Here is a 21,986-nt window from a genome sequence, read left to right as displayed (position 1 = left end):
GGGCAGAGGGATATGCACTTTCAATACTATCCTGGGGGCTTCAACAGCAGGTGGCCCATCTATTACAGGTGGAGACACTCTGCTCTATGCTGTCAGTAAAATTTCTTTCTAAAGCTTAGATAAGACAACATTTTTATTTGCTGAATGCTTTTGAGGTCTCTCTCTCATCTAGAATATATTGTAAAATCATTGACACGTGGCATAGAAATGTCTGCAGAGTTTCCAACCTGCCTTTTGAAGAACATCCCCTAGCACTCCATCCCCACCCCTCACGTTTGGTACCCTGGCCCTACTTTATATCACACACACTGGATGCTCTATATCTGCCAGATACTTTCTCTTGCCCTCACTTGGAAATGCTGTGATTTTGTTTGTGTTCCATCTGCCTGCCTGCAGTGGCTTCTGAACCGTTCTCTGACTGGTAAGCTCCTACTCATCCTCCAAACCACAGCTCCATTATTACTTTCCTGCTGAGGTCTTCCCTGATGGCTGCCTCACCTCCATGCTACCTTGGACACATTCCTGGCTCCCAGCGGTTTAATGCCTCCCTCTTTTCACATCAACCAGAATGGCACTCAGATTATGGAGACCCTTACCTATTGTCTGATGTCTCCTGACCCAGAGAGTCTCTGATGGAGAGGTCCTATGTTTACATTGCATTCCCAGGCCAGGAATTGTTTTACTCATTTTGACACTATTGTTGTTTTCTTCAAACACGAATGGCTCTTGCCACAGCAAGGAGCAGTTTAAGTGTGAAGAGGGAAGTCACGTGAGGGGAGGCCAATGTATGTGCATATCAGCACACTGGCATGCTTTTCCAGAATGTTTTTAAATTGTCACTCCAAATAAGACTTTATTTTCTTTCAAGTTTCAGAAAATTTTCTCTAACCCTGGAACAATGGAACTGTGCCTGAGGGAAAGATGAAAGTTGTGATGGAATGTTAGAACTGCCAGCATCATACCAGCTGAGTGGTCTGTTCAGTATCTGCCGTTCTTTTCAATTCTGAGGGTTCCACAGCCTTGGGTGACATAATGTGGGCCACAGCTAGAGCCACATAATAATAAGGCACACGAGAGTGAGCAGGCCACTCTGCCCAGGCTTCCGCCACGCTTCCCCAGCCCCATCCCAGCCAACAAACTATTGTCAGAAGCCACTAATTTAAATTCCTTCAAAAATGGTGTTCTCACATTAAAAGCATAGTGTTTGTGAAATGAATATCTTATTAGCGAGGTCTTTTCGGGCCCTTATTGAGATGCCATAACTCCAAACTCTAAAGCCAATCGCTGACCTTACAGCTGTCACCCCCTTTACTTTCCGGAGTCGTGCGAGGAACTCAAGTCCTGTTTTCTGTTTTGAGTAGGAGAAGACAGATGAGCGGGAGGAGATCCAAGTAATCACTTTCTGGGGGATATTTTAAAGATAAGTGAGAATAGTCTTCAAAATATGAATTACAAAATTATTTGGCTGAAATAGATTGCAATTATATTGTCCAACAAGGGAGCTAGAAATAACAGAAGTTGTTTACAACCGTGGTGTAAAGTAAGTGAGAAAGCGCAAGGACACTATTGTTTTGCCGTGGATTTGGAATGTTAAAGAAGAGCAGTATCCAACTATTAAAAGATTGGAAGTGGCTGAAAAGCTGAAAGGGGAGTTGAGAATTGTGTACTGTTTATCTCACAGGGCCGGAGGTCCCGGTGGGGACGGCGAGGGGGCCCTGGTGATGCCACGTCAAGAACGTTAGGCTTGGTTTATATTGCTCCTACTCAAACCCACAGCGCAGAACACGGATGACTGCTGACCTGCAGCTGTCCCTGGGCCGGTTTCGTTCACTTCCTTAGGACACCGAAGGTTCCTTCCCAGGCGGGAAAAACAAAGTGTGACTTTTGCACTGAAAGCCCTGGGCCAAATCTAGCTAAGAGCCCGGACACCACCTGGTGTAGAAGAGAAGAGCCTTTCCGGTCGGGGTGTGTATTGGTGTCCTTCTGCACCACAAAGGACTCCAGAAGAGTTATGAGCACAGGGAAATAGTAGAGGAAAGATTCTAATTTTCCTTTGAATTATACAATCATCGTTGATTTTTTTTAATGGCAGGCTCCCGTTCTTTCAATAGCAAACACTTCTGTGGCATTTCAGTTTTTTGTCCACGCACAGTGCCATACCACACTCCCATCAGGGTTTCTAGGTTCTTCAGGGAGCTAACCTAGAGAGCATGCACAGCAAACAATAAAATAGTTACTTTTCACTGAAAGTAAAGACGGGGTGTTCTCTCCCCACCACTGCTCTGCACCACTGCCCCATCACAACTTGGGAATTTCCTGCCCCGCTGGCGCCGCCGCCCCCCCAGCCCCGCCGCCGGCTCCGGGTTCAGAGCCTCCGCGCGCGGCCGCTCCTCCGCGTCGCTTCCGGCGGCACTAGGACCCAGGGCAGTCCCTGAGCGCGGTTCGCCGAGCGGCCGCCAGACTCCTCCTTATCTCCAGTGTCAAACTTGACATCAGCCTGCGAGCGGAGCATGGTAACTTCTCCGGCGATCAGAGCGCTCCGGCACAGCAGTGGCATGCTTCATGGAGGTATGCTCCTCTCACTGCCCTCTGCACCAGCAACATGGATTGTCACCTCTCCGTCCTCCTCCTCCTCAGCTGCTCTGCTCTCGGCTGCTCCGGGGAAGTGACTGTCCCTCCCTCCAACGAAGGTGAGCCAGGCGCCGGGCGCACAGCCTGCGCGGCCGCTCCGCGCGGCACGCCCTCCCCGAGCCTCTTCGGGTTGTGAGGGTACCTCAGAATAAAGCAGTGGGCTCTGAGAGTAAACCAGAGATGTGCTTTTATTTTCCTCTGTTTTCTAAAACACTGTAAGAAATAATTCTGGATTGCCTAAACCTAAAATGTGTTTTTAATCTGGTACCGAGTCAAGCAATTACCTCGTTTGACAATTTTGAGCAGAAAGAAAGAACAATCCGCCAGTTTTACAACCCAAGATGTTAATTGCCAAATAGCCATGGCAGTGTTTTATTTTCTAATTGTGACCACGTAGTACTCTGAGAAGTTTAAAAGAAAATTCAGTCTGTCTCTCTAGATTCTTTAGTATGGTTAAATGTAATGACAGGTTGCTCCTACTTAGGACCATGGCATTTATGAATGGACTAAAGGGGAATCAGAGTTTGTGAAGGCGGAGGGGTGTGCGCGCGCCTGTGTTTATGTGCCATTGCTGTATTGGCGTGATGTGCACCCCGCCAGGCGAGGCTTTGCTCCGTGGTGCGGGTTCTAATGAGCAGCATATGCCACATTAACATAAGTAATATTTGCAGGAATTACAACAAGCTTAGGTTGGATTCTCTTTGTTTAAGGGCTTGTATACGAATAGGAGAGAGAACTTGTGAATAGTGGAAAGCTCCTGAGTAGGTATCCTAAATAACTGAATAGCAAATTAAGAAAGAATGTTCATATGCCGCAAATGGCATCTCTTGATGTCGGGTTATTTTCCTTGTAATGGGCATTCATCCCTTCACAATGGATTAAAGTGCAAACCTAATGTTAAGGACACCAATGTTTCCTCTAAGATTGTGTGCTTAACAGATACGTTGCCTTTCTCCAGTGTACCTTTTGTCATCTATTCCTAATGATTTGTGAATAGTCACTAACTCTTAAGACAAACTTCTCTGAATAACTGATTACTCCAAAGCAACACTTACAACTTTGATTTCCTCTTAATCATTTTGAACTTATAACATTTAGCAATTTATTTTGCAATTTAGCAATACTGAACACTCGATGTGCAAATGCTGCACTGTATATTATGTCACACAAAAAAATATTGGGAAGCCAATACTGTTGTATATTGTTTACATTATTTTTAAAACCACAAGGAAAAACTCAGAATATTTACAAACTTTTTAATTAAATATAAAAACTGCCTCTCATGTTTGGTGACCTACTTTCACAGATAATAGAGCAGTTTAATTTCGCTCTTTCCTTAGTGACTGCCTTTATCAATCTGGCAGATTTCATTAAATGTTTCTGTTTTCTTAAATTGGAACTTAAAATTCTAAAATATAAGGATCAAGGAAATCATCTTACCTACCAGTGACATTTTTTTAACAAATCAGAGTGTTTATTTGAAAGTAATAGTCAATCATTCTTCAAGAATGAAAGGCAAGAGTAGTAATTTGTATAATGAGTAACATATCAATACGTTAAAATTAGTGTTTGTTTAATATTTTGTTTTTTGAAGATATTACAGTATTGTCAATAATTAGAAAAATAGTAACGTTATTCCCATTTTGCTATGCTAAATTGTACTTCTGTAGATGGACTATTTATAAACTCTTTAGATGATGGGTTTTACTGAGTTAATGCACAGGGATATAGCTGAGAGTCAGTATTTTTGTGGAAAACATAACCTTTTAGTAAATCGAAAGAGAAAAAAGACCCTTTAACCTTATTCACACTTACATAAAATTAGTGAATATTAATTTAATGAAATAAGAATAATCAAAGACAAATTGCTTTTAAGCCATACCTTGTGTATGTTTGGATATTAATGCATATTATTGTAGAGGCAGGTACACATTAACAATATGTATAAAGAAAGGTAAATACACTCAGAAAACTGACATGATTGCATTCAATTTGCTTGGGTAAAAGTTTATCCATTGTTCATGGGATTGTTCTCTCCAGATCCTCTCTTACTAGTAGTGTCTCCTTTCCCTTCTGAGGTCATGATGGGAAGATTTGAAGCAAAATTTAAAATGAATGATTTGACTCGGGTAATATTTGAGTGAAGTTAAATATTAATACAATAGCTTGGGTCTTGAGTTGAACGACCCAAAAAGTGAAAAATCCAAGTATGTGCCAAGATTTCCATGCAATTGCTCTAACAATGTCATTTGAACAGAAAACAATGCTTTTAAAAATCATATATTTGGGTAGAAAGAACAATGATAAAATAAATCTCATTAATATAGCTTTCTGATATAAATTTTGAAAACTGAAACAAAAAATACTAGGTTGTGTTTAAAATACCATGCTAAAAATTATATTTCAACATTATAAAAATTTACTGGTAAATTTTACTAGAATTTATTCTGCAATCTATCATGAAATTAGGCATGATAGAACTAAGAGAGAACAAAATCAAGTCATTGAGTTGTTAGGAAACTTGCCATTATGTGATTTTTTTCTAATTTGAGGTTTGATAATCAAATATTAATATTGGAATGCCACGGTCCTATGATAAGTTAGAAAAAAACTTAGAAAAAGTTTAATCTGAACTTTCCTTTTATTAATTCAGTTACAAATAACTTTCTAATATGCTTTCAAGAAAGTGATTCCAACAATACTTTCTATCCGCCTCAATGAAAATAGTTTATTCATAATTTCACTGATATCTTAAATCAAGAATTGCCTTCTATACTTAAATAGAAACTTTACAAAAGCTGCATAGAACTTTATTAAAATCTTATCAGGTCTGTTTACATGACACACCAAGAAAAGACTTCCAATGGGAAATCAACTACTTTTCAAGACAATAGAACCGCTACACTATTGTTATTAGAAAAGTTCATATATTTGCTCCTCTTCCCATGCTAGACGATGATGATAGTGATAAATAGAAATAGCTCTGGAAAGTAGTTAAAACCCGATACAAAGTGAAGTATCAACTGTTATCAGCTCAGTCCTTTCCGGCACTGGATGAAGTACTCATCCAACACTTCTCTGTGTCTGAAGCAGTCTGCGGCAGAGTGCACTGCTTATTCATTGGTACATAATACACTAAATCATTTTTCTATCCAAAATGTTTGAAAATTGCAGTAACGTTTACCCATAAAGCTCTTTATTTTGGAAATCAGGGTTTCCAAAATTAAAGTGAATAAAATTAAATCTACATATTTATATACTACTTATTTTGGAAGACGTTTATTGGAGTGGCTGGGACACTGTTTCCATGAAATGTATTTCACTGACCATAAATCTCCTAAGTACTGGAGGAGACTGTGTGATTGTTTAAGACTGAAAAGTCAAACTCATAGATGAACACTGTATGCTGCCCTTTGAGTATCAGGCAAATGGGGGAGACAATAAATATTTCAATAATGGTTTTTCTCTTTTTAGAAACTACTATGATTGATGTCATTTTTTATGTAGACACATCTCAAATAAGAATACATTGTGATGGAAACATAAATAGAGAACTGAGCTATCATATCATCTTTATAAATTTTTTAGAAGAGGATTTACATTTGCTTTTAATAGCATTTCAATGTGTTAGACTGAATAATTGAATGCATTATACATTTTTGTAATTTAATAGCTCTCCTAATAGCTCACCCTTCCCACCCTCCAATAGTTATAACTGTGCTGTTTGCCCGGAGGTAGGAGAAACCTGAATTTCACTATTTTATAACCTGCAACAGTTAACACTTGACCTAGGTCATTAACAGGATTATCAGCAAATTTGTTTAAGCTTTTACTGACAACCTCAATTGCTGTGATAATATTTAGATTGTGCCTGACGGAAACTTCTTGTAACCTCACAAAGTCTATCATGAAATTAATTCAATCTGAATCTGTATCTTCCTAAAGACTAATATTGATAATAATAATTCAAGGGGGGAAACTGTCCACTTTGATACCCCATCTCCTCACTCGTGTTTCATACATCATACCATTCTAGTCTTTGTCATAAATGAGCATTTTAAAACTCTTTTAAATAGTAAATATTCTGACAATAACAATAGGTTTATAAATACAAGCCAGGTTCACTATAACTATCAACATTTTCAATTTTATACTTTTTTATCATTGGTGCTATAGTTGATATCATTATTCCACCTATTTTAAGATACAAAGACAATTGGATGTATTTATAACTCAGAAGCAATTGAATCTATAAAATGGGAACTATGTATAATGAAACACCATTGCCACGTGTCAGATCATGGCTGCATTTTATAGAAAGTGTCTTTCCCATGAAAGACTAGGAATTGGGAGCCACAATAAGGAGCACTTAAAATGAATATAAAAATTTTAAACAAAATACTGTACACAATCAGAACTTAGAGGGTTTTTGGCATTGTTTAATGGGTTTAGGCAGTTTCACGCGAAGTTTTTCTTTCTTGAATATAATCATGGTTTGCTCCTTGCTCATATAAACTTAGTAGTTTTACCTTGACTCTTCAGAAACTTATTTTTCAAGAAAGGATTCAGTAAGATTCTTTATCGTGTTTATATATTATCCACATTTTAATATTCAAATTTTGGTGTTTTTTTTGATTCCCTCACTGTTAATACTTTCTCACAATAACATTATTTATAAAGATCACTAAATGTTAAAACTGTATCTGAAACTTTGGAATTTTCCTGAAATAAAATATATGCAATTTTTAAATATCAAATAATCAGTTACATATGCAAAGGATTTTTAAAAGCAAAACATATTTCCACAGTATATTTGATTTACTAACTTCAACACAAATGGAAACAGCAAGAACTGTTCTTGAGAGTTACATTTTCCAAGTCATAAAATCTTCAAGAAAGTATTAATAAAACTTTCCACAAATCATCAAAACTCGATAAGTTCTTACAGACATTTACTTAGTAAGAAATCTGTGATGTGAGTTACCTTTGATTTTAGTCATTTTCCAATGATTTTGGTTGGCATAAATATTAGAAGGGGAAATATGTATTTCTTGGAAGAACACTGTTTTACAAATCATTTGCTGTCAAGATCCTCAACTTTGCTTATTTTTTAATATACACATTTCTCCTATAAAACATCTAATAATCCTTGCTCTTTTCATTTCTGTTTGATAAACCTTTTAGAAGAACAGATGCAGGTCTCCCCTTTTTGGTTCTGTTTTCAAAGATCTGGATTTTGTCACCAGGGAGGGACAATGAGGGGCTTGTACCAAGTGCACAAGTAGCTTCCCACAGATTTTTCAAATAAAGGGTTGACTGGTGGTGTGAAACGTTCACGATATTATTCACCCAGGTATCCCACCAATCAAGATTTGAAATTTATTTCTCAAAAATTTGAAAACCTTAGATAATTTCTCTGTAACGACTTTAGAAGTAAAAGTAATGTTGTGACATTTATAAACTGCAAAGGATTCCAAGCCACAAATCAATGGAGAGAGACCCTCCTCCTCGGAATCAGTATGTGGGCCATGCGCCCCCTTGATTCTACTCCCTGGGCTGTTACCAGCTGCCCCGTATCAGGTAGTTCTTGGAATCCAGCAGGAGGGTTTTCTCCTGGAAAAGTCTAGGAGTCAGCAAGTTTTAGTTTGCTTCCTACTAGCTTTCTTTGAAATGAAACAGGGGGGTCGATTACCAAGAAAAAAAAGTCTTTGCAAGGGAAAAGAAAATAAAAAGTTGATTAGAAAGAGGAGAGGTAGGGAAGTGCAGAGGTTCTAAAGCCAACGTTAGTATATAAATCTTCTGCTTAAAGGGAAAATATTTATCACTTAAAACATCTGGCTAATCAATTTTTATCAAATCCCTAAAAACCCTGCACACTTACAAAGAAGGGGGAGGGGAACGCGCTTGTTTGTTTCTCCTCCGAAGCGTGCACACTTTTGATTTTTCCCCAGAAGAAAATATTTTGTCCAGGGAAGTTTTACGAGTGTTAGTCAAGGAATGCTTCCCCGTTTGGATGCCTGGGCGAATGCATGTGGAGGGCTGATGGAATCAAAACCAGTTCCGCAATTAAAGCGTCCAACGTGGAGGGAGGTTGTTAAGCTGGAAGCCCTGGGTGTGGAACCCCCTCCCACCGTTCACTTTCTAAACCATGTCCTGCTGTTCCAGTCAAAGCAAAGGGTGAAAATCCACATAATCCAAACCAACACGGCGAAGTCAGAATAATAGGCGAGCAAAGAGGGGGAAAACAAGTGGCAGCACTGTACAAACAAACGTGAACAATCTTAGCCATGGACGGTGGGCCACGGGAGGAGAGGACGGCGATGCTTTTCCTTCGCCTTACCCCTCCCACATTCGATCCTGCAATATTGATTACATTTCGAAAGCGTGCCCTGAGAAATTTTAGCACGAAGAAGGGCTTTACGGGTAGTGACAGCAGTGTGGCAGCAGAGAGATGAGCAGGCGCTCCCTCGCTGCCACCACACCCACCACCAGGGCGTCCTAACCTCAAACTATTCGCCGCCGCGAGGCCCCGGCTCAGTGGTGCAGAAGGCACGCGGGGTCTCCCAGCTGTTCACTACTTTCCTCTCTGCATCGGATTAAAGATCAGATCAGGAAACCCCAACTCCGGGTCCGCAGCCCTCTCGGGCCGGTGGGTTCCTGGGGGCCAGGCTCTGGCGCCGGCCGAGGGTCGGGCTGGGGCGGCGGGGCTGGGGCGGCGGGGCCGGGGGCGCCCCCTGCTGCCGCCGCGGCCCCGGCCTCGCCTGTCCTGGGCGCGGGCCGCCCAGGGAGCGCAGGAGGCGCGGCCAGCAGGCGCGAGCGGCCCGTCACAGCGGAGTCGCCCCGAGATCGGTGTCACCTGCCACCCCGCCGCCACGGCCAGCCTTTCCAGCTCGGCTCTCGGAGGTGGCGAGGTCCCCTTTCCCTCCGCGTTCCCGGGCCCAGCAGGTGACAGAGGGCGGAGGTGGCGTCGTCCTGGGGCTCCTAGAACGCTGCGCGCGGGGAAGCGCCGGGGACGCGCGCGGCGGGGACGCGCGGCAGCGTCTGGGCCGGCGGGTCCCGCTCGTGGCCTCCGCCCAGCTCCTGCGCTCTCTCTTGGTGTTGCGGACGGTCTCCTTTCCTTCAGTCCTTCCGTCCTACACTAAAATGGGGTCGCTTGCTTTTCAGTTTTCTTTGAAGTCACCTACTAATGCCACCTGTTAGGACCCTCGGGAGAGCTAGGGGGCATGTTCCATAGGGTTTCCCCCGTGCACAAGCGGAAGTTGTCTGTTTTCTACCACAGCACCATATTTGATTGGCACCGTTTCATTAAAATAAGATTTTTTCCTCTTCTGATTTTGGAAGTAAACCTGGAATGGGCCAGAGAGGGTTTCTGGGGGCGGCGAATCGAGGTAGGTCAGGAGTTGGAGGATGCTGATGTTTCCATGGTCTTATGGGATCTTTAGTGTTTTTCATAAGAGTTGTTGAATCCGGGGGATTCCAAGACTAAATACGGTCTCAGTGTCATACCGAACATGGAGATAACAATTGCACACAGTTTCCCTGCTTAGATTTTTTCCCCTCAACTTAGTATTCACTGCTCACCAGACCTCGTGTCATCATTAAAGCGGCGCCGCAGTGGGTACTAGGACGTCTCCCATCGTTCCAATTGAGGAAACGAATCATAGCAAAGTGGCTCCTGAGCCAGGCCCTCGCTTGTCTGGGTCTTAATTTTCCCAAGTTTTCTCCTGTGCACAAATGCCTGTGAATTAGGGAGGCGACCTTCTCTTCGGGACTGCACCAGCTTCTCAGCCTTAATGCCCCGGGACTATACTCATTTTCATCTTGTGACTTTACAAGAATAACTCAGAAATACCCAGAATATTGGAGTGAAAAATTGTACTTCAAAGTACTTTCAAAGAAGTACTTCAAAGAGTACTTAGAAACTGCAAAGTGTTCACACTCATAAGCTAGGATTATTTGCATGGGTGGGGGACGCACTACGGGAACAATTTAAAGAAAATTCGATGTAAACGGAGAAGTAGGAGAAAATCTCTGCGATGTCTCCCTCACACATTCTTGACCTCTGTCTTCAGTTCCTGACTCTCAGACACTCCTTCCCTTACACTGGAAAGAAGATTTTGTCAGGAATTCCACACACAGAGGTTGTGAGACAATTCTCAATATAACCCAAATGTTATTATTCAGGGTTTTATATAATAAAAATGGAGTGTTAATTAGCTGTTGGAATTTTCACGGTAATGGGGAAAAATAGAACATGGTCTCAAAAGTAAACTTTACTCCTAGTGAAAACTATTCTCCATTTAAAAGACAATTTATAAATTACTTAAGATGAGAAAATAAATTATCATGATTTATCTCCTCTTTCATAAAAACAGTGTACTTTCTTTAAGTGGAGGCATTGAGAAAAGGTAGCTAAAACAGGGTTTTGAAAGGTAGCAAATGAAGTTGGGGGCAATCGTATTTTTCATACGGGTATTTCAGCACATGTGTTTTGCATTAATTGCTGCAATAAATTCTGTTAACCTGGCAAAGAGCAAAAATAGCATATTGATGACATCAGGCTTCCCAATCTGAAAGCTGCTTTCCGTGTCCTGCCTTCTTCACTGTGACAGGCAAAAAAGGTATTCTAACACATTGTCCTTGATGTCCCAGGGAATCACCCAACCACTAAAGCTACTGGCACATTTTCCATGAGCAAAAGTGAAGGCTTAGCAACAAACTTTTTTTCTTGCTTTTGGAGAATTAAAGTCAACAACTGCCTTCCCTACTTTAAAAATTTTTATTCATATTTGAGTTTGCAGAACTCTCTCAAATCAAGAAAATGTAAACTTGACTTTAAAGTCTCCAAACTGAGTTGCCTCTTGTTTTAAGATAAAAATCTTGACAGATTACATGGTAGAGTCTCCAAAGGAACGCGAGCAAAGGGAGAAGTCTGGGTTTATTTCACTGCTTTATGTCTATTTAATCAATCTCAAAATGGTTTCATCTTGAATTTTATATACTCCTTAAGAGCAGGTTAATTTATCTTCTTTCAAATAATAAAGATAGGTGAATAATTTCCGCAGGCCCAGTAAAGAGTGACACCCGCTGTCTCCTGATAAAAGTATGAGGCTTTAGGGGCTAGCCAGGTGGAATAGTGGTTAAGTTTGTGTGCTCCCCTTGTGTGGCCCTGGGTTCGCAGGCTCACAGGTTTGGATAGCGGGCGCAGACCTAGACACCACTCATCAAACCATGCTGTGGCCGTGTCCCACATACAAAATAGAGGAAGATTGACACAGATGTTAGCTCAGGGAAAATCTTCCTCTCTCTCACACACACTATATATATAATAAATATATAATATAATAATAATAATATATATAAGGCTTTAAAATTAACATTTCTCCAGTAGTAAAGTTGATTGGTTTCCAATCAATATGACATTTAGATGTTTTCTATGTCAGGGTGACTAAGGGAAAGAGAGGACAGCTCGTTAGTAGTTAACATATATTTATTACCTGATATTAAATGTACTTTAGCAATAATGAGTCTGTAGTTTGTAGAGGGTGCATTTGTTTTTTATTGCATATGACAGCAGTCTTCACTCTGAGGATAAGTGGGGCTGGGAAGCTGATTTGCAATGGCTTCCACGTGGATTATCTAAATAATTCTCTGGGTAAGCAGAACACCACTGATGAAAAGTCTGTTTGCAGTCCTGTGTGTGTATATGTGTGTGGGGGTCTGTGTATGTGTCACCAGTAGTATTGTCCCCTAGCAAAATTGAACTGTTTCCACACTGTGGGAAAAGTTTTATGGATGAATATGTACCTTTTGGAACATGAAATTATATTTTTCTGAATTACAAGTTGGTAATGAGAAAAAAGAAAAACAACCATTTGTTTAAGTTATCTATCACTATCTAATATTGTTAATTTTCCCCAACTGGACTTCTAAACTACCTAAAATAATCAAAGATGGCATCAAATTGGAGTTATGTCCAAATTGTGATTTTTCCCTTCAATATGCCAAAGCTACTTATGGTAGATTTTGCATTTTAATGGAGTGTAAAGAACTGGCATAATCAGAGAAACTATAAATAGAATTTAAATTGGGTTGTTACTTTTTTATTAAGTATATAAACTCTGTCAAATATGGCTATTGCCAGATATTGAAAGTGTTTTTAAAGAGGCAGAATAAAGGGAACAGCATCTTTCTCTTGGTTTACTTTTACTATCTGGTCCACCACAGATAAGTTAATACTCATTTACATTAGATCACTCAAAAAAGATAAATTTGAATTTTATTATGGTGTTCTTGACATTTCTAATCTGAAATTATAATGCTTTGATAGTTTTTGTTTTTTGAAAAAAGATTTTAATTGTAATTTATGGACATTTCATCTGACTAAACCAGTTGGATTGATCTCTGCTCAGAGCGGTGGTTTCCTCGTGTTTTGAGGCACATCTGCTTTCCTTAAACATTTGTACATTGAATAAAGAAAGTTTTTCTTAGTTTTGCTTATAAGTGATGTCCAAAATCCTTCTAAATGCTTTAATATCTTTAAAATTTTTGTATACAATTAGAGAAGAGAAAAAACTAAACACATATAAGATTTGTAGTGGCCCTCTCAATTTCCCTTTCCAAAGGTGGTCATTGGGAAACTAATTAAGAATATTTCATTGTGTGTTTGGCCAGGTTTGTAGTAGCTTTACTACTCTAAACCCAGTAGTGAACACTTTGGAACCCTAAATTTACTTTCAAAGGCATAAATTCAAAAACCATTACAATAAAACAAGAAAAATGTTAAGAAAAAATTTAACTCATCTTTCATATTATAATTTACTGTTTGTGTTTGTTTATTTACCAAACACAGTGCACAGCTGAGAATTAGTTACATACTGGATGCTAGAAAGGAAGATTGTGGGGAATGGGACACTCCATGCCCTTGAAGATAACTTTAGTGGGACCGATGACCACAAAATTAATACTTACATAAAAAATTGTGTTTTAACTTAAAGAGAAAAATTGTGAAAAATGCAATGTAAGTCTTCAGAGAAGGGTGCAGTTAGCTTCCCAAAACAGGGCCCCTGGGAAACATGGAAGATTTTTTTAAGATAAAAGTTAATAACAAAAATAATAATAAAAACAAGGAAGAGCAGATTAAATGATTTGCCTAATTTCACGTGGTGAGGATGATTAGAACCCAGATTTTTTGTTATTGCATGTGACTAGAAAACTTTAAAAATAATTTGAATGAATGTGTAATAAATATATACAAAATTAAAAATCACTTCTGAAAGAACTGAACCTTCAGAAACATCTATTCTTGATAAGCAGACATCTAAGCTCAATGTAAATTCTGTGTGAGTACACACATGTACACGTGTGCGCATGTTAGTGTACTGGAAACACAAATGATTGAACGTCAAAAAATAATCGTCCCCAAATATAAGCTTTCGTAGGTGCTAATCATAGTATGACCACACTGCCAGGGGAAAGCGCATTGAAGTTAGTCCGAACTCTATCTTCTCTTCTGGTGATCAATTAAAAGCTCTCTGACTATCACCGGCACAAGCTTGGTACTTTCTGCTGACACCATGCTCCTAAGATGGAGCGAAAGGGCTTGGGCTTTAAATTAAACTGATCAGCATGTGGAAACTTATTTGATCCTTCATGGGCCTTTGTAAAGACCCATATTTATACCTTGAAGAGTATGAGTATGAGTATATGTGTGTGTCTGTGACTGTGACGTCAGTCATGATGTATGACATAAAGTCCAGAAATTTAACCTATTTATTTATTCTACAATGAGCTTCTTTGGAAAGAAAAAAAAAATTGTGATATAAACATGTCCAGAGAATGTTTTTAAATTGAAACAATTTCAACACTGCACTTTATGTTCCCTATGCTCAAATTTTGAATCTTTATGTGGAAGGGACTTTCAGGTGCATTTTTATTTCTAAATGAAATATTACATTGGAGTTGTTTTCGAGGCCAATCTGCTTGTTTGGTTCGATTTCCACAGCCGTCAGTTAAGCCCTGACTGAACAGATAGCTTTCATTTAGTACTTGAAGGTTGGTAATCAAGATTTTATGATAATATGATGAAAAATATACACCAAGACAGCCTGAATTTATGGTGTGAAAGTAAAATGTATATGCTAAAGTTTGAGCACCTCCTTGCCTTAGTGATTATTTATATAGTTTCATAATTGAATAGTACTTTTTCATTTTTCACATTTTAATGTGTCAAAGAAGTCTTTCAGAATTAGAAATAAACAAGTTCTATTTCTAGAATGCTCTAAACAGCAAAAATGTATTGAAAAAGTGCAGTGTTTACATAATCATTAATGTTCTCCTTGCAGTAATTTACATTTTGGGAAGCGCATTTCCCTTGTCTAAATGGTTCATAATCCTGACAAAGCACAGAGACAAAGAGGGCTGCTCTTCTAGGGGCTGTGCGTGAAGCTCCCGTGCTTAATGCCCTGGAACTCCACTGATGGGAGAACGTCCCCAGTCATTTATGAGCAAGGATTATTTTGTTATAAGAACACATTCCCCACTGATATTTTGATAGCTGTTTTCTTCATAATAGTATTAATATCAGTGTGACCTTTAGAGTTCTCTGATTAAAAAGTAAAAAAATTAACACTTCAGAAACAGCATAGGGTTTATGTTTCCTAAAGCACCCAGGTTTCAAGTTGAACTTTGGTCTGTGCTTCTGTTGTTTCACTAAACTGCTCTAGTCATGAAAACATGGACATCTTACTGTGAGACTGTGTTTTGATTGCAAGGAGTTCTCCCTGCTGTGGGCCAAGACTGAGATGAGGCGGCTAATTAGTCTCTTCTGTAGTCAGGGCCTGTGCAGAAGTAAATCCAAAATTATCGCCCAGGAGGAAAAGCTCATAAGAAAGAATAAGTTGATAGTAAATCACCAAGTCCAGAAATCTGCTTATATCACATAAAGAAGCCATTAAGATGCCATGTGACAAAAGACATTTTTCACAGAAATGTCTAGCACTACAAAATTTTTTCTTTAATTCTTATGTAATAATTTTAACTGGTCATTTGATGTATGGATATGAATTATAAATTCATATTTCTATGACACAAAATGCCTATTGACTTAAATTTCACAGTTTACAGGACTTTTGATCTGCACACAATTAATAAAGTATCATTGACTTCATTTATAGTCTAAAAACATTTTTTATAATTTTTAGTCTATGAAATACAAGACTAACTAGATCTATTGAAGAATATTTTCATTCTGTTTAGTTGGACATAAATACAAACAGGAAGCCCACAGAAGCAGCTAAACTAAGAAAGTGTAATCACAGCAGATAAAAGTCATGTTGAAATACATACGTATATCAACAAAACTTTGACTTCTCTAAAGTTCTTCTCACGGGCATACCCTGGTGTATACAGTAAAAATGGAAAACTGAGCTTTGTTGGACTCCTGTCAGAAACTACATCTTAATTTCTTGATTCCGTGCTACGGTTGACCAAAGTACTACACAGAGAATTAAAACACGAAGAACAGAATCTATTACTTCCTGTATCATTTTCTTCTGTTTGCAACATCTAAGTATAACCTAGAAGCTGATTAAAGGACCCTTCTGCTGTCTGTAACCTAGAGCAAAGGAGCTCTTTTTATAACAGAAAGTGATGAAAATGATAAAGATGAGTAGTGACAAGAAATGTGGCAGGAATAATGACAGTGATGGTGGGAACAAGCAAGGACATGTCATCTTTCTTTAGTAAAAGCAGGACGTAATTACATCCTATCAAATGGGTTTGTTTTCTGTTGTAATGGTTTCATAGTTATTTGCAATTGACTTTAAAGGCACCTTATAACTGAATGTTTTACAGGAAAACATACTTAATTTTGTAAAAGTCTGAAATTCTTTAGCCATTATATCCTACTGTTCACCTTAAAATGATTATTTGCCAATTTTTATAGTAATATTTTCATGAAGTGCAACTATAGCATTACCACAAAGCATATTGATGTGTTGTTAGAAAATTGAAAAGATCTTCCACTTCAGTAAGAAATTGTGGCATTTCATTTAAAAAGTTATTTTAGGAGCTGACCGCGTGGCTGAGTGGTCAAGTTTGCGTGCTCCACTGCAGGTGGCCAGTGTTTCGTTGGTTCGAATCCTGGGCGCAGACATGGCACTGCTCATCAAACCACGCTGAGGCGGTGTCCCACATGCCACAACCAGAAGCACCCACAACAAAGAATATACAACTATGTACCAGGAGGCTTTGGGGAGAAAAAGGAAAAAAATAAAAATCTTAAAAAATATAAAAGTTATTTTAGCACTATCTGTGTATTTGCAGTACTTAATCTACAAGATGTGAACATTTCCTTTAACTCTCAGTCTTTCTAAGTGGACAAATAGTCACTATGAGTCAGAACTTTGAAATGCCTTTGAATAAATGTTGATGTGTTAATGATTCTCTAAGAGTGAAAACTCCAGAAATTTATACCAAAAGTTTTTTTTTTTTTTATTAATGTTATGATAGATTACAACCTTGTGAGATTTCAGTTGTACATTTTTGTTAGTCATGTTGTGGGTACACCACTTACCCCTTTGTGCCCTCCCCCCACACCCCGTTTTCCCTGGTAACCACCGATCAGATCTCTTTGTCAATATATTAACTTCCACCTATGAGTGGAGTCATATAGAGTTCGTCTTTCTCTGACTGGCTTATTTCGCTTAACATAATACCTCGAGGTCCATCCACGTTGCTGTGAATGGGCCAATTTTGTCTTTTTTTATGGCTGAGTAGTATTCCATTGTGTATATATACCACATCTTCTTTATCCAATCATCAGTTTCTGGGCATGTAGGTTGGTGCCACGTCTTGGCTATTGTAAATAATGCAGCGATGAACATAGGGGTGCAATGGACTCTTGAGATTTCTGATTTCAGGTTCTTAAGATAGATACCCAGTAATGGGATGGCTGGGTCATAGGGTATTTCTATTTTTAACTTTTTGAGAAATCTCAACACGGTTTTCCATAGTGGCTGTACCAGTTTGCATTCCCACCAACAGTGTATGAGGGTTCCTTTTTCTCCACAACCTCTCCAACATTTGTCGCTCTTGGTTTTGGATGTTTTTGCCAATCTAACGGGTGTAAGGTGATATCTTAGTGTAGTTTTGATTTGCATTTCCCTGATGATTAGCGATGATGAACATCTTTTCATGTGTCTATTGGCCATATTCATATCTTCTTTTGAGAAATGTCTGTTCATGTCCTCTGCCCATTTTTTGATCGGGTTGTTTGTTTTTTTGTTGTTAAGATATACCAAAAGTTTTTAATCTGTCCTCACTAACGGGGAACATTTGTTTTAAAAACTTATTTTAATAACTGAGTCCTTTAGAAAAATTTCGTTGCATTGTTATCAGTAAGCAGGAAAGGTGGTGTAAGTTCTTGGTACAGAAGCTCTTCGTGGCATTGTCAATACCAGTGAATGCAGGTGTGGACCTTTGATTGTGTCTCTCCATCGTCATGGAGGATAAGAAAGGAAAAGCAAGAACAAGGCTCCTGGGCATCTTAACTCCACAATCCAGCTGAATGGGAAAAGGACGTAAAGACCAGAGGCAGGAAGGATAGCAAGGTTTCCTCCTTTCCAGAAGTACTTACAACTAATTTGGGCCAATTTAATCTCTATTTGTTTTTATTACTTTCCTTCATTCTATACCTTCTAATTCCCATCAGACGCCACAGAGCCTCTTGTCCAGCAAGTCTCAAGTTAGTGCCCAAGTGAAAGCCAACTCAAGAAGCCTGAGTAAGGATTTTCTTACCGTTTTCATGAATATAAACTCCTTCACCTATTCATACATCTCTTCTATTTAAAAGCAGTAAGACTAGCAGAGTAAGGTATATGAAAGAAACCTAGAACCATATCCATCCACACTGCGGACAGTGATTTCCAAATACTATTTGCCAAAAAGCACCTATTTGTGTCTCACCTTAAATAAAGTCATAACATTTAAAAATCTGTCAAATTTAAATCACTTTAAGTTAATGTATGCCACATACTTCTTTGAATAGAACATATTTTGAAATTAAAGAAATGATATGCTTCCTGTTGAAAACCAAAAATGTTTGGATATCACACCATTAGAATATGAAATCTGGTAAGGGACAATTTATATCTTTGGCAAATAACCTGGCATGAGGGAATCATTAAAGAATTAAGTCTCCCATATATTCTCACCTACCCTTAAGAATAATTTCCTAATTTGTTTTTGTTAAAATTCATAATGGTAAACTCAATTTTTACAGGGATTGAAATATACCTTCTATATTGCAAATTGTCATTAAAACTCAGACTACAATACAATATTTGTGCATCACAGTTCTGTCTGCTTATTCTGTCTGCCCTGGCATTTGACCAGTGGCAACACTTGGAAGCTGTGATCAGGCCTGTATCTTTTTAGGAAGATAAACAGTAACCAAAGTTCTTGCCTGCATCAGTGTGGGGTTAAGACATGTATTGCAATGTTAGATTTAGTCTATGTATCCAGAGGAATCACCCACAACAGGTTGACTTTCAAATCCCATTAACTCTCTCCTCTTCATATCTCAATCAGGCTACACTCAGATCACTATACAACACACTACAGGATTCCTGAGGTTTCTGTTGTGGGAAGTCCCAGTTTAACAATCATTCACTTTAAAGTGGCTAGAATTCTTTGATTGTGTTGTTCTCATTTGGCTATAAACTAAAGGCACCTTATAAACTGAAAATAAACTCTTTTAAAAAATGTTTTGATGTCACTATTCTTCTGTGTTAGGTCATATATTGATGGTTGATTTTAAATATAGTTCAGAAGCCAAAAGGGAGCTGTTGTTAGTTAATGTATTAATTTTACAAGAACATTGAATCTGTATAGCATGTTATAAACTCATGGTGCCTTTAAATACGTTTATATCATATGACCATCACAGCAACATTGTGAGATAACTAGGGAAGATATAATTATGTTTGCTAGACAACAGAACCAGAATCATAAGTAATGGTGCTAATTGTGTTTTCATCATTCATACTAAATGGAAGGCACAAAAAATTCAATTTCTGAGTTAATGCAATAAATGTAATGAATTTATTACACTTATTTTAATTGATAGGTGATAAAATTCTTTTGGGTTTAGCTGTCCTCCTTTGATAGAAATCAAATGCTGATGACATTAGTCCAGTCCTTTTTCCTCATCATGATCATCAGAGAAAACTTAAGGACATTTAGTTATTTAGTTAACAACCTACATTCCAATGAGTAATTTACTAAATGGAGACAATATTCATATCTTCTTTGCCTCAAACACTTTTTTCCTCTGGTTACTAATATTGAAATTAAATCAGCCATTCATCATAGCATGTGCAGTGACATATATTTGTCATTTAGTACATGTTCAATTATTACACATACATGAAAATACATTGAATCATTTAAACCTCTGAAGACATTGCAAATAGGCCCTAATGATTTATGAAAACTGGCACTATAAATTCTATGCAAATCTTATGTAAAACTCAGAGGAATCAACTGATGACTGCGATAGAACCAGCAATTCAACTAGGCATGTGTTTATCAGAATGAATGTTGGTAGCATACTTTAATTTAAAGGTGAGGATGTAGTCTCACATGTTCAAAAATTTTCTAACATTGATTAATCTGAACTATTATCTGTAACATTGAGTAATCAATAGAGGGGTTTTCTTTAGTTATTTTTGAGAGATAATTTCAATATAATTAAACATACTGTTAATTTCTGCATTGGTGTCCTGGGAAATAATTCCATTATGGAAATTGCACTATGTAATGCATTCAGCCTCTTTTTCATATAATGACTTCTCATTGGGAATAATTTATTGTGAGAAAAAAACTTTAATATTTAAGGAATTCAAAGATAGGTTAACTTTATGTGCTTTTCTTTTACTAGCAAAATGTATGAAATCTAACTTTAAGAATATTATCTCTTTTAATTTAACGATCAGTTACCTTGTTATATTCACCTAGTAATTTATCATCTAACTAGCTAACCAACTATCTTCCTTTGAAAAGCAATGCTTGAAAATTTAGAATTCTATCCACCAAATATATTACTTCTTTTTCTTAACATTTTATAAGATGAATATTTCCTTTATAAGAGATTAATTGGGATGATTAAAGAAATAGTGGTGCTTTTCATGCATCAGGAAACACTTTATTGACAACACATGGGCATGTGCAGTGCATGTATTAACATTGTGCTTTGATTTAGGAATATACGGAACTCTGGAAAATTACTCCTTCTTATTCTATTTATTGGTTCACCTGCTCTGGCTCACGTTAATAACACATGTGTATTTTATGTAAACTTCCTCTGCATCTTCCATTAGTCAATCATGGGATTGCTTTCCACTTTAGAAGAAGAATGCAGGAAAACCATAGTTTCCATTATTTAACAGATCGACAATCAAAGTGAGCCCTTTGTTATTAATTAAACTTGAAGTCATTTTTTATATTTTAAATTCTAATCCATTACAAATTAATACTCTCTGTGTTGAAAATAAGCCATTTAACTTTCTCTTTTAATAATATACAGTCATGCATTGCTTAATGACATGTTCTGGCGATATCGTCGTTGTGTGAACATCATGGAGTGTGCTTACACAAATGTAGGTGGGTCAGACCACTGTCCCACATACTGTCCGTCACTGACCGAAACATCGTTCTGCAGCACATGCCTGCATAAGAAAGGCAACCACATTCATGTTGAGTTTTATTATTCATTGGGTTTTTAATAATTAGCACAAAGGTCTGAGTAAAATCATTAAAGCCTTCGGGTAACAATACCTTCTTTAAATAGGTGAAGCTTTACACAGGCAATATTCTCATGCGGATTTTTGCTTTGGTTTCTCCTCAAGTTGGTAGCTAAGCATTTTGTTTGTTAAATGCAAGTAGACAATTTCTATAGTATTAAAAAATGCCCATTACAGAATAGCACATTTGGTCTTGGCCAGGACAAAATGAAGATGCCACATCAAATATGCACAAACAGAAATATTGATTCCTTATGGAAGTACATGTAAGAAATTAATTTTTAGTGAAATCATATGTAAATTTATCAAAGGTAATGATCTTTCCAGTTATTTTGATATCATATTAGCATTAACATTTCCTATTTAGCATTTTTATTGTTTCCCTTTTAAATCTGTAATTATTCTGTCAAAAATGACTATCAGTATATTGAATATTAACCTACCTTTGTAAACAAACATAACTAAAAAAGGTGCAGAAACTTCCATCCCTTCACTTTTCCTACGATTGCTTTTCTGCTGTAATTCCCTGTTTATACTCACTACCTACTTCTA

General features: G+C 37.9%; 1 protein-coding gene across 3 annotated transcripts in view; it reads left to right on the top strand.

Annotated features, from left to right (window-relative positions):
* Nucleotides 1-2,467: 2,467 nt before the first annotated feature.
* The window catches only part of EPHA3 (EPH receptor A3), a 362,266-nt gene continuing 342,747 nt past the window's right edge, over nt 2,468-21,986 (top strand). For all 3 annotated transcript variants that reach the window (XM_044750141.2, XM_044750142.2, XM_070488669.1), the window contains exon 1: nt 2,468-2,690. In XM_044750141.2, coding sequence (XP_044606076.2) covers nt 2,603-2,690 — 88 coding nt within the window. In that variant the 5' untranslated portion in view covers nt 2,468-2,602. The remainder of the gene's footprint in view (nt 2,691-21,986) is intronic.

Source organism: Equus asinus, chromosome 18, assembly GCF_041296235.1.
Source record: "Equus asinus isolate D_3611 breed Donkey chromosome 18, EquAss-T2T_v2, whole genome shotgun sequence".
Taxonomy (NCBI): domain Eukaryota; kingdom Metazoa; phylum Chordata; class Mammalia; order Perissodactyla; family Equidae; genus Equus; species Equus asinus.
The sequence above is the reverse complement of the archived record's forward strand: the minus strand, read 5'-3'. Positions and strand labels throughout refer to the sequence as shown.